The sequence below is a fragment of the Lynx canadensis genome, chromosome A1 (genome assembly GCF_007474595.2).
Source record: "Lynx canadensis isolate LIC74 chromosome A1, mLynCan4.pri.v2, whole genome shotgun sequence".
Classification (NCBI taxonomy): Eukaryota; Metazoa; Chordata; class Mammalia; order Carnivora; family Felidae; genus Lynx; species Lynx canadensis.
The window spans coordinates 178,714,981-178,733,177 of NC_044303.2; the positions used below are offsets into that span (position 1 = coordinate 178,714,981).

The following is an 18,197-nucleotide window of genomic DNA, read 5'->3' on the forward strand; positions in this document are numbered from 1 at the left end:
AGGGGTGAGCAATGCAAAAAAAAACTTCCCATGCTGTTCCACCATCTTGGCGCCTCCCTCATGGCACGCTGACAAGTCTCCACTTATAATGCTGTTGGCTGAGCTTGACCAAGGAGCAAGGATGCACATAATGTGCTTCTTGTGTCAGAGTGAGAGTGGCTGGACTGGGAAAAGATAGCTCATCTGCAGCCTGCACGTATATTCTGGAACAAGTCCCATTGTTACTCAGAAAGTTCAGGACTCTAGGCCAACATTCTCCTACTCAGGCAGGAAAAGCTACTCAGAGTAGTCCAGCTAGAAGGATTGGGGTTCTGAGCAAGACCAAGCTTGTTGTAAGCCACTTGTTTCTTGGTAATGCAGCTCATTATCTGATAAGCATCCCTCCTAGTCATTAGAGTATAGGGTTAAGAGCTCCTCTTGGAAGGATGCAGGAGATCTGCTGCTTGGAACGTGGTGCTCAGTGTCAGAGTAGCAGATAGAAATGGACTCAATTCTGCATGTATTGTTGGCCGCAGCTCTTAGTAAGACGCCTTAGAATAAGTTTTTTAAACAATCTTCCATTTCTATCCCTGATGTGGGGAAAGGGCTTCAGCATTGTTGAGGACTGGTGTATGTATAATAGTAAAATGATAAGACATATCAAATGGGAGAATAAAGCCCCAGAGCCCTTTCAGTTTGGATTCAGGGGAATCCATTATATCTTAGAAACAAATTTGCATTTGAGATTGTTGATCTATTAATGTTTTCTTCATTTACATGTGATTTTTTAGTCATAGAACTTATTGGAGTTTGGGGACCGTTCTGCTGTAGTATGAAATCCTGTATTAAAGACTCATCTTGGTATTGAGTTAGTGCAGTGACTTTCAGTGAATTGACTTAGGCCCACATTTCATTTTAATCAAAAACAAAAACTAGAAAGTGTTACTCCCTAAATAGGTAACAATACATTTTATAAGCACTGCAGAGATTTAGTAAATAGCACGTATGATTAATTTAGAAACAACCCCTGGCACTTGAGGGTTACTCAATACATATAATAGTTTCCTTCTCATTTTTTTATATGAGGTAAATGCAGACCAGGGAGTCACTGAGCAAATAGTCAACCCTGAGTAGGTTTGTAATCTTAGGCTCCATGGGGATGTCTTTGGTAAAGATAAAAAAGGAATGACTTGTTATTTCTATTATAAGACTCTGTAATGCTAGGACTTCTACACAGCTTAAATAACGGGTAGGGGAATATTCTTTGAGGAGAAATGCTCAGATGCTATCTACTCACTTGTTTAGCACGCACACTTGGCTTCGAAAACTGCTTGCATCATTACTTTGTTCTTTTGAAGAACCATGGCATGCAAACAATTCAGCATACTCTCAAAAATACATGTAGTATGCCCAGTAAAATACATTGGCTAGCATAAAAATCAAAGGAAATAGTAATTTGGAATAGCGATCAACATTACTGGGGTTTTGAATTGTGAAATAATCAACAATCCTACCCATCTTATCTCGGAAGACAAACTTGAACTTGTCACTGGTTTTCATGGTCAGGTCACTATAGTCAACATTATCACCGGAAATTTCAATGCTGGCAAAGCTGATCTTCCGTTTAAAGCTGGAGATGGAGCTGTTGATAATGTTAGTAATATTGACTTCTTCCACTTCCTTCGCCGTCCCCTAGATCATAGACAACGCGGTCAGCTTGAAAGATTCGACTTAGCAAAATAAATAAGCAGGTATTTATATAATTAGAAGCCTAAGTATTGAATAATTAGGTTTAATAGAAAGTGGCATTGAGTGCCTCAGTAATTGGCTAGTGAGCCGGACTTGGCAGTCCTGTTATCCTGCTTATAGGCACCTCTCCCTAGGTCCTCAGCTTGTATAAGGGGAAGAATAACCATTGCCTTCTATTGATATGCAGAGCTGTGTGCTGAATGCTCAGCCTTTGAAGTTAGCTGATCTGGGTTCAAATTCCATTCTGCCTCTTGCTACTATGAAATTTCAGTCACCTTAATCCCTTTAAAACTCAGTTTCCTTGCCTACAAAATGGTGATGATATTAATATTTACCTCATGAGACAGATGGGAAGATGGTATAAATTATGTAAAGCATTTAGTAGGTGTTTGATGAGTCCCATTCTGTCTCAGTGAGGAGGGATTAATTATGAGAGATGACAGAAATCAGCAGTGTCTAAAAGTCTCTGCCACACAAACAGAAATAGTGATGCTGCCTACAATTCCAGGGAATTGTCATTCTCCAACATGCCTGGAACGGCATAGCATGTGGGGAGTGTAGTGAAGTCAGAGAGAGTGGAATTTGGATCCTTGGCCAGGCTACTGACTAGCTGTGAGGTCTTAGATCTCACTTCTCTGAGCAGCAGATTCCTCAACAGTAAATTTGGAATAACAGTGGTGGCCATCTGATAGGCTGTTGGGTGGACTAAATGAGATGTTCAGCACATAGCCACTACTTTGTAGTGAAGCTATTCTTATACACACAGCCAAATAAGGGCTTTCTGGTGTCTTCCATGAAGGATCTTAGTAATTCTCCATATCCCTTTTTGCCAATCTACCAAATTCAGATTTTTGTTGTTGTTGTTGTTGTTATTAACCATTGTTCCCTTAAGGAAGCCTATAGAGAGCAAAATGAGTGAAATCCATATTCTTCTTTGGCTGGCACATAGAATCATTTGCCTTTAGTACTTGGGTAATACGACTGTGTGAAACGTTGCTCACGAGTCAAACATAAGGGATCAGGCAACTGGGTCTTTGGGCTGTTCGGATTCCTCTCTGATACCCTTCCTGGGTTGTTAGGAGTATTTTAAATGATCTAATATTTGCAAAGGGCTTATGACTGTCTGGCACATGTAAATGTTCAATTGATAATAATGATTGTTATTATTCTGAGAGCTGGACCACAGTGTTTCACTGCTAATTCAGATAATGGCAGTCTTTCCCTGTTAGCAGAAATACAGGCTAATCGAGAAATTTGCCACAATTTAATTTTTTTCATACATTTTCAGTAAACCATTACTTGTATAATTTAAGAAAACAAAAATGTAACAAAATAATTAAATAGTAATTGCATATTAATATGAAACTTGTAAGCAGCTGATCACATTTGGTTTGATATTGGGTTTTTCATGGATGCTTGTGATTTCATGTTGCATACAGATAACAGTGATTTGCTGCTAGAAAATTAAACATGTTAATATCCCATTGTACTTGACAAAAAGAGCAGTCTTTTTCAAAAGGTGTCATGACTTCCAGATGCCTCCACCTGAACAGGGATGAGAATCACTGGGGATAGGAACCAGTCGGGGTCCTCTCTACAGACCAGCACATGGCAAGTGATGAATCATATATACAGGGCCCTCAAAATTCTTACCCTGTCTTTGGCTGCCATCTGCTGTAAAGAGCTGTAGTGGGCAACTGCGTATTCCAATAGGGCCCCAAACACGAAGCTAAAGCAGATTCCCAGGTACACATCGATGGCCTTTATGAAACAGTTGGTGTTAGGAAGAGAAGTGCGGGACCCGATCATCAGTGTTGTCATTGACAGTACGGTGGTCACTCCTGGGAAAACAGGTAGGCAATGTTCCCACATCAGTGGCCAGTGAACCTTTCACCTTTACCTGGCAGACCATCACCATTCAGAACTTGGCAAGGGGGACAGGACTCAGAAATGGAACAGCTCATTTTGAAAAATCTGCAGTCTTCTAGAGCAGGGTTGATTTGTCCATTTTGAATGGATATGAGTGATATTGTTTTCTAAGTGTTGCATCTTCTGTCTTCCCATTAGAGGGGGGTGTTCAGTATGTAAGATAACTGGCAATAGACATCCAATCACAATTCTCCCTTATCACTGTAAAACATGTTTAAAAATGTAGTACCTCACTCTCTGTCTCTGTCTCTCTTTCTGTCTCTGTCTCTCTGTCTCTCTCTTTCTCTCTGTGAAAGAATCTTTCAAGAAACCAACTCCTGGAACTGCCCTGTGAATATCAGTGAAAAAAAAAAAAAACCAAACCTGGTCGAAGGTGAAAAGAAACCAAAAAGGACCTGTTAGGCCAGTTCTTAGAAATCTCCTGTTGGAGCTGCTTACCGATACAGGTTCTTGCAGGAACTGAATCAAGGGAAATCCAAAATGAAACCCAGGATAACACCACCAGGAAAGTGGAAGGAACATAGGTTTCCAAAATAAAATACAGGACATTCCTCCGAAGCTCAAATTGCAAGACCAGTCGTGTATAATTTCCTGATAGGGTAAATAAGAGATAGGAAATAATGTCTGCTCACATAGCAGAGTGGTTTCCCTTCGGGATGTTTAACTTAGCTATATTCACATTAAGCTATCTGTTATACACCAAAACCTAATTAAGCATGAACTGTCATTACAGTTTCAATGAAAGAAATTGCTGTTGTATAGAATGGGATTTATAGGGGTACTGGTACTCCCACCCGTGATCCTTTTCTTGTGCCTTTCTCCATCATAGTATTCCTGTAGCATTATACCTGCTGGCTTCCTTGACATCTACCTCACTAGACTGGGAGCCCTTTGGGGGCCATGTCAATACTGGACATGAAGCAGGTATTAGTGCCCAGCCCAAACCCTATGGCCCTACCACACTGCGGAGGCGTTCCTGGCCACAAAGAGATAAACTAGGGGCGCCTGGGTGGCTCAGTCGGTTAAGCGTCCGACTTCAGCTCAGGTCACGATCTCACGGTCCATGAGTTCGAGCCCCGCGTCGGGCTCTGGGCTGATGGCTCAGAGCCTGGAGCCTGCTTCCGAGTCTGTGTCTCCCTCTCTCTCTCTGCCCCTCCCCCGTTCATGCTCTGTCTCTCTTTGTCTCAAAAATAATAAATAAACGTTAAAAAAAAAAAGAGATAAACTAGAGAAGAAATCGTATTTTTGACTCAAAATGCAACGCAGTTATTTTGCTTTTGTACAAAGTGTCTCCCAAGTTACCTGTTTCCTGCTGTGATCTGGTGACTAAGGTGAAATACCGTTGTATGGTGTACTGAGCAAGACGCAGGTTTTCCAGGCCACGCACCGAGTCGTTCCCTCTCAGCCAGCTGAACTCCACATCGTTCCCATCGTAACCCCCTGGTAAGTCAAACAGTGCAAGTCAATGCAGGGAGGCAGCAGATTGAACTCGTCTGGAAAATGCTACAATATGGGGGCAACGGGAGATCTGCCTCGATGGTGCTAAGTCCAAGGATGATCCCATGCAAAACTTGGCATGATTTCTCACATGCAGTTGCTGCATCTGCTTAGAATAGGATGAGCTGCTAGGCTATTTGCCATCAATTGAAAACCGGTTCTATGCTAAGCATTATTTAGACTTGGTGGATGATAGGCCTCTGGAAGTGGCCATCCTCATTATTGAAATGATATTTATTGAGCTCCTGTCTGTGCACACACACAGCTCTATGTTACATGGTGCCCTTCAGGACAATCTAGCAGCTCTGAATATGTTCTCAGAGACTTCACAATCGGTCTGTTCTTATTTCCATATTGGCTAAAATGCAAAAACAGAAGACAAGAAACCTACCACTAGCCACTTTATTGATGTCTGTTAACATAGGCATTTGGTAAATCTCAAAGCAGTTTTACTAATATAGTCCATAATAGTAATAATAGCTACCTTTTATGAAACATTTATGGTGAGTCTTTTACACCTTATATCTCTAATATGCTCACAGACTTGCAAGGTAGACATTTATATATTTCTTCAGTAAAAAAATTTTTTTACATTTTTTGAAATTGGGATGGATCTTAGAGTTGATACACACATACATATATATAAAGTAGAGCTTACATTTTTTCCTAAAATGTTATTCAATAAATGCTGTACCTTAGAATCAAGGAATTGTAATGTCTTGCCCATTTTATACATGAAAATTCTCAGATTCAGAGAGATTGCTCAACTTTCTCAGGATAGCAGGGCAAGTTAATAACAAAGCCAGGATTGTACCTCAGGAAAGTCTAAACCCAAAACCCATGGACAATGATGGTGATGATAATATCTATCATTTAGTAAGCAATGGCATTTCTAAGTGCTTTACAATATTATCATCTCATTTAATCCTCAGAATAGCTCTTTGAGAAGACAGATGAGTGGTTAATAAGCACATGAAAAGATGCTCGACATCATTAACCATTAGGGGAAAGCAAATCAAAATCACAGGAAGATACCACTTCACACCCGTAAGAATGGCTGTCATGAAAAAGACAGACAATAACCAATGATGAGAACGCGGAGAAACTGGAACATCTCTGGTGGGACCGTAAAATGGTGCAACCATTTTGGAAAACAGTTTGGCAGCTTCTTGAAAGGTTGAACATAAATTTACTGTTTGATCCAGCATTCCACTCCTAAGCATCTGCCCAAGAGAAATCAAATCATGTCCACAAAAAGCTTGTACACAAATGTTCACAGTGGCATTATTCTTAATAACCGCAGGGTGGAACCAAGCCAAAAGGACTTGTATTACTTGTACTCTTTCATATGGAATAACGAGAAATAAAGCAATAGAAAGGAACGACGTACTGATCCACGCTCCAACATGTATGAGCCTCAAAAACACGCTAAGTGAAGGAAGCCAGATGCAAAAGACCACATGGTGCATTGATTCCATTTATATGAAATATCCAGAAAAAGCAAATCCTTTTTTTTTTTAATTTTTTTTAACGTTTATTTATTTTTGAGACAGAGAGAGACAGAGCATGAATGGGGGAGGGTCAGATAGAGGGAGACACAGAGTCTGAAACAGGCTCCAGGCTCTGAGCTGTCAGCACAGAGCCCGACAGGGGGCTCGAACTCACGGACCACGAGATCATGACCTGAGCCGAAGTCGGCCGCCCACAGAAAAAGCAAATCCATAGAGACAGAAAGTAGATTAGTGGTTAACTGGGCATGGGGGTGGGGTGGCGGCAATGGGAGAGACTGCAAATGTGCACAAGGGATCTTTTTGGTTGATGGAAATGTTCTAACAATGAAATGTGGCAGTGGTTGCATAACTGGGCAGATTTGCCCAAAATCTTTGAACTTCACACTTAAAAGGGCTGAATTTTGTGGTATGTACATTTTACCTCAATAAAGCTGTTAAAAAATAACTCTCTAAGTCAGACAGTATTATTTTTCCTTCTTCACAAGTGAGGAAACTGGGGTCAGGAGAGGTTAGTTCTACTCACCCAGAGTCACAGCTAGTGACAGGAAAAACCCAGTGATTTTGATACCTGCGATCTTAACCATGGAAGTGTATTGCCTTCATTTTCCCAGGCTACTGGGAAGAGGGATACCAGTGTTGGGACTAACATTTTGTTAAGTCTTAGCTTGTAGTATCCACTGTTTAACAGTGGTTATCTTCCCTCCATAGGGCAGGGAAGTGGTCATGGGTTCTTAGAGGATTTCCAGGTAAAAATTGTCTGTGGGTTTTCTCTCAGAACCACCCCCAAATGTACTGATGTTAGCTGTGCAAATATGCCTAGAAGCCCAGAGAAATACAAAAATAGCTAAAAAATGTGAGTCATACAAGCTTCTACCTAGACACCGTACTTTTACAAGTATTAAAATGCTCACAATCATGGCATTATCATTGCTCTGGTGGGATGGTAGCAATTCTTTTCTAGGGATGGTGTTCAGGAAAAAACACCCTCAGTGAGGTTTCTGTACCCAAATAACTGCTAAGAAACACTCAGTGAATGCTTTCCCTGTTCACTGGGGATGGTATTTGTGCAAGCAGAGTGCTGGAGTTTCCAGGAGAATCTCACTCCTGGGATTTGAGATGAGCACAGCCATACATGGAGGGCAATTACTTTTTCCATGTGGGGTTGAAAATGAGTTCTCTTTTTGATATCCTCAAGTTTTATTCTGCCCCCAAACAGCTGTATTGCTTTAAGTAGGTTTTTCATGTATTTAATCAATAAGGTAATTAATCTGCCTGTCTGAGTCTTTAATTAAATGTCTACTTCTGAAAAATGACTACTGCCTCATAATGGTTGTGCTTCTTGGATGTTGACCACGTGCGTCCTCATGTAAGACGTGCCTACTGATGTCCAGTGCTTGACTATGGTTTTTCCTCCTGACACAAGCCATCCCTTGATGCCTTGATAACTCCTCTCTGAGCCATTGTTTTCCTAGGACACCGGTCACAGGTACACTTTCCCAAGTTTGGTGGGCATTTCAGAACAATGGATATTACTCAACAATGCCATTTGACACACATCAACTTAGAATAAATGCTCATTCTTCATCATAAATCCCCAGACTACAGTTTGAATTCCCATTACTGGCATCACTGTATTAAAGTACACACACACACACACACACTCCAAACAACTTCTCTTCAAAGTTAGAAGCAGATGCAATGAATGCCAATGATTGCTTTGCACGTTACCATTTTTAACCCCTGCTGTGTTCTTTCTGGCTTCTGGTGCCTTCTCAGATTCTGAGTCCCACTCCTCATCCAATTGACCCCCATTTCCTTCACTGTCCTGTCTACTCTTAGGTGGAAATATTTAGTGTTGGTGCACAGCGGCCTTCCCCAAAAGATGTCATATTGGAAGGTTTGTTGCTGAGAGGTCTCTAAATCTCTCTGCCTAAACACTCAGAAGGGCTGAATCAATTGGAATCAACACCGAGAAAAGAAAGGCCATTGTGTATAGGTCTCTCTCCATGAATACACTGATCTAAGTCACCCGGGAAAATCATCTCAGGGGCTGCAGGATATATACTCACAGCTTTCCAGTTGCAACTTGCATGTCTGTGTGTCCATGGGGTATTTAGACAGGTCCATGTTACATGCAACAGTCGTTGTGATTCTAAGAAAGGAAAAATGGGTTCAAAAGGAGTGTTGTGGGGGAAAGTACACATTCCCTGTTAAGGGCAACTCCAAGAAGACTTTCACCTTGGCCCTTACAGTGAACGTGTGACCAGGAGCCTACACGCAAAACATTCCTGAGCTTTTCTGTGCTAAGTGACATCTTTGAGATGTGGTAAAAGCTGGGGCCCAGGATGGAGGAAGCAAGAATGTTGGCAATGAAGAGGCAAATGTGCAACATATTGCAGAACAGAATCACTCATTAGCTTGAGATGCGTTTGCATCCAGTTTTAAAATTTAATCTTCATGACAAACGCACGAGGAGCTAGAACAGAGATCCCAACACTGCTGTCACCATTTGACAACAGATTCTGGCTTGCCTTGGCTCACACAGCTCTTAGTGGCAGAGCTGGGGCTGGATCCCAGGTCTGCTGGCTGTGCAGTTCTCCAGGACCCTGCCTCCTGGAGGGGATCAGCATTCGCAGAGGAAGTGGAGGATGTTGGAGGGTCCCAGGCACTGTGGCTCTTAGGGACCAACATTCAGGGACATTCAATTAAACCTCAATAAAGCCCTCACAGTGGAGATTTCAACTGGCCCACCTTTATCTCCCTTTTCCTTCAGTGTCATACATTTTTATTAAGTGCTGTCATTAAGCACTGTGCTGGGTTCTTGGGGAAAGTGAAATGTTGTGTTCATGGTGCCCACCTTGAGGAAGCTCCCTTAAGGGAGACAGAGTAACAACAGCTACTATTTACTGAGCGCTTACCCTGAGCCAATCCCCAGGGAAAGTGCTTCACATGCATTATCCCTTTGAATTTATACAACAGCTTTACGAGGTAGGAAAAATCATTCTGCTTTTGCTGCTGAGGAAACCGAGGTTCAGAGAGTCTAGCAACTTGCCTAAGGTCACAGAGTAGGGACAGAACAGGGACTCACCCCCAAATATGTCTAATTCTAGAGTGAGGCTGTTAAATGTCATCTATTATTTGTAATCCTTGTACAAAAGAGATTATGTTATGTGCAAAATACAGACAGACACATCCATGCACACACACGTACACACATGGGAAGAGTTAGTGTTGATTGGAGCTGGGTGTCATGGGAGAGGTCTAGTTTAGCTTCTTGAAAGAAGGGTTGGGGTTTGGGCTGGTTTTTGCATAATTCAGTGTGGCTGAGGAATGTCAGATGAGCAATCCAAAAATTCAGTTTATTGGTTAGCTCAGTCTTTGTTTCCTAACAGCAGCCTCTTACTTGGGATTTAAGAGTATTAGCTTCTCAGCCTTCTACCCAAGGACTGTGGGAGCATATGGTTTGCCCGGTCCTTGCACATCCTTTGTGCAAACAGCCCTGAGCCTCTGCCTGTGGGTTGCCTCTTGCAGCACCTAGGGAACACCTTCCCTATTCTAGCCAACCAGCCTCTTGATAAACTTCCACTGGGTGGAAGGAACTTTTGGCCTCAGGGATTTGGAGAAGAGACAAAGGGAGGCCATGGTTGCAGATGACAGAGGCCTTGGGGCACTGCACTTTGATTCTCTGTACAAAAATGACTCAGACGAGTAGAGATGCATTCTGCAGCAACTCTAGCTCCGCTAAGTCCCATGAAAGGAAAATTTTTTACATTTCCTCCTGCTGTTCCCCGTCTTCTCTTGCTAACTTCCTTTTACTCTTTAAGACTCAGCTCAGAGTTCTGTCTCTAACGTACTCCCCAACTCCCTAGGATTCCGAACTTCCTTTTGTTATTCATCTGTGTCAGGACAATGTCTCATTCAGCTCTGTATTCTTGGTGTCCAGAGTGGGGCCTGGCCCAGAGCAGGCATTCAGTAGCTGCTTATTGAGCCAAACTGAACTGAGGGAGGGCCCTTCAATTGTAGGGACAAGAATCTAGGAAGGCAGGGGCATGACAAGGGTGGGACGTTGGGGTGCTTATCTGACAGCTGGTCAGAACTATCCAGGATATATTTATGCCTTTTCTCCAGCCATCTCCCCTCCAGCCCTGAGGTTGCAGCCACCCAGTCACCTGAGAGCATACAGGACTGTGCCATTGGAGAAGAGGCGGATGAGCCTGTTGCCCACAGTGACTTCATGGAGGAAGGACTTCTTGGACTCCACAATGTAAGTGTCCGGCACCCAGAGGAACTCCACAAGGCGCGCATCCAGAGTGAAGCTCTTGTTGCCTTCAAATACCAGCCGCTGGTCCGTCCAGCGCTGTCTGAGGTATATGGTGGCTGTATAGTCCTGAGGGGGAAGCCAAGTAGTGGAAATGGGAGAAAGACTTTGAAAACGGAAGGGAAGGGGTCAAGTCTTATTCCCTTCCCCACCTCCACTTAGGTCAAGAGTACGTACTATAATAGACACTGGTGAACAAAGTCTTATTCTTGGGGGAGCAGCCTGTTAGCAATAAGAGAAGAAAGCACCTTATCTGTTCTAGAGAGTAACTCTCACTGCCAAAAGGGAGCACTGTAGGAGCATGTTTAGCGCCTTAACTTACTTACCTTCTATCACAAAAGCCCCTCCAAACCGTTGAAGGTTTTGGTGAGCTAAGTGCTTAGGTTGTCCAGGATTGTACCCGGACTGAACAGTGGGCCCCTTGGCAACCTGCTTTTTGTGTCAGCTTATCTGTACTGGGTGTTCTTAAGTGAGAGGATGGTGGAAAGAAGTCATGAGAGTGTTGGTTTTCATTAGCTTAGCTTAGCTTCCGCCCTGGGAGGGTCCATGTGATATTCAGGCTTCCCCACTGCCCTTTGATTCTCTCCCCTGTTTTCATCCCTTACCAAATGCATCCGCTCCCCTCCCTCATTTCTTCCCTCCTGGCCTTTGAATCCACTTTCCTTCCTTTTCAGAAGATCTGTTTTATAAGAATCTTCCACTCTCTTGAGTTTTGGGATAGGTTTCCAGCCTCTGCCATTCCGAGAGCATGGGGGCTGTGAGTCTCTGTTCTGTTTTTTGAGTAGCTAGAAGGTGTATCCCCATAAAACACGAGGAGAAGGTCTCCTCAGGTGGAAGATGAAGGGGCCACACTTACCATGTTACTCTCTGAAATACTAGAAATACTTGCAATGTCCAGAGTCAGTGCTATCTGAACTGGTTCTCCTAAGAATGAAGAAAAAACCGGAAGGACTTACATAGAAACACAAACACACTACATTAGCATAATGTTTTAAAAATTATAAAATTACGAAAGCAACATTCACCTATTGGAAAATTTTAACCACTCTAGAAGTATATAAAGCAAAAGGTGGATTTCTACCCACCCCTGTCAGGAGGAACCATTGTGTAGAATGGGAAAAAATGTATGAAAAATGTTTGTATAAAAAATGCACAAATATGTAAATAGCTTAATGTGTAAGAGAGACCACACTACGTTCATTAGTGCAGATTTTAAAGGATGTAGTTGTATTTGCTATTTCTTACTTGGAGGATTTTTCCTGTGGTGCTTTGCAAGGGACAGATTATTTAGAAACGTAGTAGGGGATTTGGGATTTTGCACAGAGATCTTCATTTTTTTTTCCCCTCAACTAAGTAAATTTACCACAAGATGGCATTCAAGACTGCTCATGGTTGAGCTCCTGCTCACCTCCTGATGCTTTGCTACTCTTCCTTTACTCTCCCAAAAGCCTAAACTATTTAGAATTCCAGAACCTTCCCCATGAGATCTGGTATATAGATACTGGGCCTCAAGCTGAACTTCTGAGAGCGCCCGCCTCAGCTCTGGAGACAGAGGCCTTGGGGCCACCTTTCTCAGAAGCCAGGCCAGGGCAGTGTATTCCTCCTCAGACTGGAGATGCAGAAGAAAAGCCCAGGAGTGAGAAAGATGTTGGCTTACAACTGGGAAGAATTACCGAGTCTTTCGGAACTGCAGACTTCTCACCTATAAGTGGGGATAATGCTAATGACACCATAGGGTCATGGAGAGGGCTAAAGGAGATTCGGCATGTGGCAGCTTCTCTGCAGGATGGTGGCAAGAGGGGATACGTGTGAAGTGCCTGCCCAGCCAGATGTCTAGGAGGTGCTCACGAATAGTTATCTGTACAAAGCTCCCAGGATTGTGTCTGTCACATAATAACAGAGGCTCAGTAAGTGGCATTGGCCTACCCCTCTTCTCCTCCTTAATCCTAGCTCATTCTGGAAAAAGAACAACTTTACTCACCAGGTTAATAGCTGCAACAACATTCTCTTGTAATAAAGAACTAGGGGTGTGTCAGGGGACTGTGACACTGCATTAACCAGGAAGAGGGGAGGTGAAATTCAAAGGAAGCTTAAAACCATCTAATTGGTAGGAATCAGACAAAGCGACCTACTTATTCACAGAAGGAAACTAAGCCATAGAATATAGGTGGGAATTTGGAAGTGAAGTTTTAGAACCAATGCAATTAAAAGTAACGAAGTAAATGCTTGGTGTTAATACTTGGTGGAAAAGTGGGAGATCTTTGAGGACAGACCGTGGAAGGTGCTGAAGGAGTATGGTGCTAGGTGGCTTTCTGCCCCTCAAGGCAGAAATTGAGAAAAGGAGCTTGGAGCCAGAGTGTTTGAATCCTATGCCCACCACTTCATAGCTGTGTGACCTTGAGCAAATTGCTAAGCTACAATTTCTCACCTATAAAATAGAGCTACTAGTGCCTGGTATTATGGGTTGGGTTGGGAAAGTTACAAGATCTATTTTAAGTGCCTGGAGCACAGTGGGCAGTGGCTGAGTGTTATTTGCTCTCCCGGAGGAACATGGAGAACAGAAAACACACAAAGGTTCCATCCCACTGTGCTTTCTGTTTACTTTGTATCTAATTAGTCCAGTCTGGGCCTTGCTTCAGTTGGCTTCTTTAGGGACCAGAACTTGCTTTCTTCCCCTTGAGTTATCAAAGTAAGCTGTGCCACCAGAGGGCAGCTTCCTCCTAGGAAAGAGGTCAAAGCCAGTTCCTGGACAGTGTTCTTAGGGCTTGTTTATAAATCTGTGCTCTGTGTACCTTGTTCCCTGAAAAACCCTATGGAGGTCTTTTCTCTTAAGGACCCCAGGGACCTAAAACCTGGGTAGACAGGCAGTACAGAAAACATGGCTGCTCCACGGAACTCCCGGCCGCCACGTAAATGTAGTTCCTTTAGGAGACAGATTGCCAAGGTGTTGGGGCTCACCTTCTTTTTGACTAAGGACCGCTTACCCCCTTCTCACCCCAGGTGGATCTGGGCCTCACCCTCCTTGGGTCCACCCCAGGCTCATTGCCCAAGAATCTTGCCTCTTGTCAACCTATGAACAGGCAACAAGAAGGGCAGTATCCTGGCCTATTGTTTGGGGTTTGGGAGGCAGAGGAATTGGATCTAACCAGGGCATACAGACTCACATGCTTGTCATTAGTGTCCTGCTGGGCCTGGGAAGACTAGGGGAGGTTGAAGCCTTCCTAGGTTTGTTAACGTAAGGAGCTCAAATTTTAATTGTGTGGCCATGAAAATGGTCTGTGCTCTGAAATCTATTTGTGCACTTGCTCTGAGGCCATGCTTCCCGAAGGCTGCACCCCACCAGTGACTGAGTGTGGCGGGGATATGAAGGCACACTGTTCCTGGGAGGCAGAGATAGGAGATTCCTCTGATGGCAAATTTGGCTCCAGGATTCTCTGGGGCCCTTCCACACACACATAGAACTGTAGTGTAGTCTATGACACCTCTGCCCAACCTTCCTTCCCTCCCTCTCTGCTTCCCCCGGGGTCAGCTTCCCTCTCTTCCCACCCCACATTCTGTCATAGATATTGCCCCAGTGAATATCTTGCATGGATAATTCCCTTTTGTGTTGGCTCTCCAGTGGACTAACCCACTAATCCTAGATTTGACCAGAGAATTTTGTCATGTGAGGGGAGGAGCAGGAAGGAAAGGGGATTAGAATAGACTGCATCCTGATGATATGGCAGGTGCCATGGTTCTTATTCACACACTTCATTTCAATCAGTCCTCTCTGTGAGGCAGAAGATATATCCCCACTTTATAGAGAGGTGACTTAGAAAGCTGAGGTGCTGGGCAAGCAGTAGAGCCGGGAGCCAAATGGAGGTCTGTTCAACTCCAAACCTCTTTCTACCACTTTATGCTCTGCGTAAGGAGACATTAGAGACACAGAGAGACTGAGACTCTGTGAGGAGGTATATTATTGGTTTCATCCCTCCCTCTTTCCCTCATGCCATCAATAAATACTAATTGACCACTTGCTGTATGCCAAGCACTGAGCTGCTGCTAGGGTTAGTGAGGTAACTTTACTGAGGTAAATAAAGCAAGACTCCCCCAAGAGACTGTAGCCTAAAGCTGAGACAGATGTAAAACCAGTGGCAACGATGGTATTGCCAGGTAGTGGCTAGGATTTGGAAGTATGTTCAAAGTAAAGTGTGAAGAATGGGGATAGGGCCTAGAGGAATCAGGGCTGGCTTCTCACAGGAGGAAGCCTTCGATTAGAGCTGTGAAGAAAAATTGGCATTTTTCCAGGGAGGGAATTTGAAGGAAGCTGTTCTCAGCAGATAAACAGTCTCAGCAAAGGCAGGAGACCAGGGAAGCCAAGGAGGTCAGGGAGTGTTTGGGGCACACTCCTGGCAGGGCGTAGCAGGAGGAGTTGGGGCAGACGAGACTGGCAGAGATAGAGGCTGGCCTAGGAAGGCCCTGGTGTGCCATGCAAAGGGCTCTGGACTCTATGCTGAGGATGCTGGGACATAGGCAGGTGTTTTGAGCAGGAAAAGGACCCAGGCAGGTCATCTAGGTGGCACCGTTGGGGGTTAGCCTTGAGTGACCAGGCTGGAGGCAGGAAGACTAGGTGGCATGGTCCTTAAATAATGACACTGGAAGTAGGGGTAGAAGGAAGACAGTGTGTAGGAGGTTGTTAGAGGCTCTAGTCACCTCCTCAGCTGGGAAGAGGATTTCTTCATCCCGCAGGTTGAGAAGCAAAGCACGTTCTTCAAAATAGTGTGAAAATCACTTGCTGTCCTCATCCATTATTGCTAATCCTTAACAGGTTGTAGATCAGAAAAAGGAGTCAACTAAAATCTCCTTAAACCCTCCTCTGCATATTGTCTCTGTTCTCCTTCTTTTGAATTGTCGTACTGGACAGAAAGGATGACCTACCACCAAAATTGGGCCTGAGAAATTTATTATATCCTGCTGTGAGATTCTCAAAGCCAGGCAGGGAGAGCTTGTCACTTCTGCTGACCTCAATGTTGAACTGATTCCCCTGGATGCACATCCTGGAAAAGAAGATGAGTGTTGCTTATCTGTGAATAAGCATGTACACACATAAACTTGAGCTTGTGTTTGCATGTATGTCTGTGTGTTGTGCCCACGTACCAGTGGTGACTTTCCCAGAGAGAAATCTCTAATTTTAAGCTGCTGAATTAATATGTCCTTATCCCATTCTATTTTATTACCCATTTGCCATACCTCAGAATGCTGAGGTAATTTGGGAACCCCTCCAAGTGTCTTTAGAAAAAACACAAGTGGGGGCGCCTGGGTGGGTTAGTTGGTTAAGTGCCCAACTCTTGATGTTGGCTTAGGTCATGATCTCACAGTTCGTGGAATCAAGCCCCCACAGTGGGCTCTGCACTAACATCGCAGCACCTGCTTTGAATTCTCTCTCTCTCTTCCTCCTCCATCTCTCATGAGCACATGCTCGCTCTCACTCTCTCTCTCTCAAAGTAAATAAACATTTAAAAAAACCCACAATGGTTCACCCATATATGACCATTTTGGAAGCTTGAATAAATGGCAGGGAGTTGTGTTGTCTGGGTGTTTCAAGGAGGTGGACAGACTAGGTTTTGTCTTGCCATTAGTTTCTTACTAATGACCTGCCACCCTTCCTACTTCAACCACATACTCAAAGCAATTCAGACCAAAGTCATTATAGGGCAGCAAACTCACCTTGGAATCAAGAGACTCAGACACACAAAGGTCAAATGGAGAATGTATTTCATGTTGACAAGGCACTCACGCAGAGAGGGGCCAAAGTAGCAATCACCTGGGAAAACAGATGGGCAAGGCAGGAGAGGTGACCCAAAGGGCTCACCTCTGCCAAGCCCAGCTCCGTCCTGTGGGTCATCAGCCGCAGCAGTTTTTCAACATGTGTGGAGAGCAGACTTTTTCTATACCATTTGGTTATCCCTCCCATTCCCTGCATGCCATCCAGGAATGACTCCATTTTGGAGGATCATCATGTTAAATCCAACCCAAATAAAGGGTTAAATAAAGGGTTAACATCATCATGTTAAATCCAACCCAAATCCAGCCAAATAAAGGCTGACACCTTGTTTAGAGAGTAGTTCACCAGCCCCCGAAATGCAGCCAGTCCATCCTGGACTGTGTATTTTGGAAACCCCAGGACTGTCCTTACCCTCTCCTTATCTTGACTTTGCCAGGAAGGACATCCCCAACTAGGCACTCACCCTGACCATGCCATTTATCCCAGGGTCTAAGTCTATTAAGCAGGTCATGTAGACAGGAAATGAAAACTTCCCAATAATAAACAAACACACAAGTAGACTTTCCAAGAACCATCCATGTGCAAGGAATACATTAGATACTTTCCCACGGATCTTCTCACTCCATGTCCCCGTGCCGTTGTGAGGTGGGTAGGTTAATCCCGAACTGGGATGAGCAGACAGAGGCTCACAGAAAGGTTGCTGTGCTAGTGAATGTCAGAAGAGACTTTGAGTCCAGGGCTGGCAGCCTCACACCAGTGATATCGGCTGCTCTCCCAACCTCCCAGACCTGCTCCCTGGGCACTCTAAAGCCATTCAGCTGGTTAGGTGAGCATGAGGACCGTCAGGGAAGGCATGGCCCCAGGGCCTGGCCTCCTCAGGCTTGGGAGCTACTGTCAGATGTTCCTCTGAGAGAGTAGCCAGCAGCCAGGCAGGTGAGCCTGTGACCTGTCATGATGGTGACAGCAGAGTGGGGGTTCTCGGGTGCGGCTCCGGCCTTGTACCTAGGCAGGCAGTCCCAGGGTGGCTCGTCCCCTTCCTCTGTGGCAACCTGTGTCAACCAGGCTACTTTCAAGAGGCTAACCATTCTGGGGCTTAGGATATGATTCAACAATTAATTAACTAATATAATTTTACCTACAAAATGGATACATGCTCATTGTGGAAGTGAAAAAGAAGACAGAAATGTAGAAAGTTGAAAGTAGAAGCCCCAATGATGTGTCCTGTAGGTTCATCAGCTTAACAAATGTACCACTCTGGTGGGGGATGTGATAGTGGGGAAGGTTGTGTGTGGGGTGGGTGGGGGGCACAATTTTATTATGAACCCAAAATTTCTCTAAAAAATAAAGGCTCTTCCTCACTTCCCTCTAGTCTTGTACCTCAGAGACAATCAACTGTCAACAGTTGTTTTATCTACGCATATATACATGTATATAAATATGAAGAAAACAA

General features: G+C 44.1%; 1 protein-coding gene across 2 annotated transcripts; it reads right to left on the reverse strand.

The window, feature by feature from the left end:
* Nucleotides 1–1,368: 1,368 nt before the first annotated feature.
* LOC115507270 (gamma-aminobutyric acid type A receptor subunit pi) lies at nt 1,369–16,742 on the reverse strand. Of its 2 annotated transcripts, XM_030305589.1 has the most exons (9): nt 16,690–16,742; nt 15,901–16,019; nt 11,840–11,907; nt 10,835–11,052; nt 8,735–8,817; nt 4,960–5,097; nt 4,096–4,248; nt 3,382–3,569; nt 1,369–1,671 (listed from the first exon to the last, which is right to left on the reverse strand). In XM_030305589.1, exons 1-9 carry the CDS (start codon nt 16,740–16,742, stop codon nt 1,369–1,371), a joined length of 1,323 nt encoding a protein of 440 aa, XP_030161449.1. The 2 variants fall into 2 exon arrangements, with proteins under 2 accessions (XP_030161449.1, XP_030161521.1); XM_030305661.1 differs by lacking the exon at nt 3,382–3,569 and having other exon boundaries at nt 1,634–1,671.
* Nucleotides 16,743–18,197: the final 1,455 nt, after the last annotated feature.

What these genes read in the sequence shown, in the direction of transcription:
- LOC115507270 (XM_030305589.1), bottom strand. Translation starts at nt 16,742, where the DNA reads ATGAAATACATTCTCCATTTGACCTTTGTGTGTCTGAGTCTCTTGATT. An exon ending in CTGAGTCTCTTGATTCCAAG is followed by an intron (nt 16,020 to 16,689) that starts GTGAGTTTGCTG and finishes CTTCTTTTCCAG; the next exon opens with GATGTGCATCCAGGGGAATC. An exon ending in CAGATCACAGCAGGAAACAG is followed by an intron (nt 4,249 to 4,959) that starts GTAACTTGGGAG and finishes TTACCCTATCAG; the next exon opens with GAAATTATACACGACTGGTC.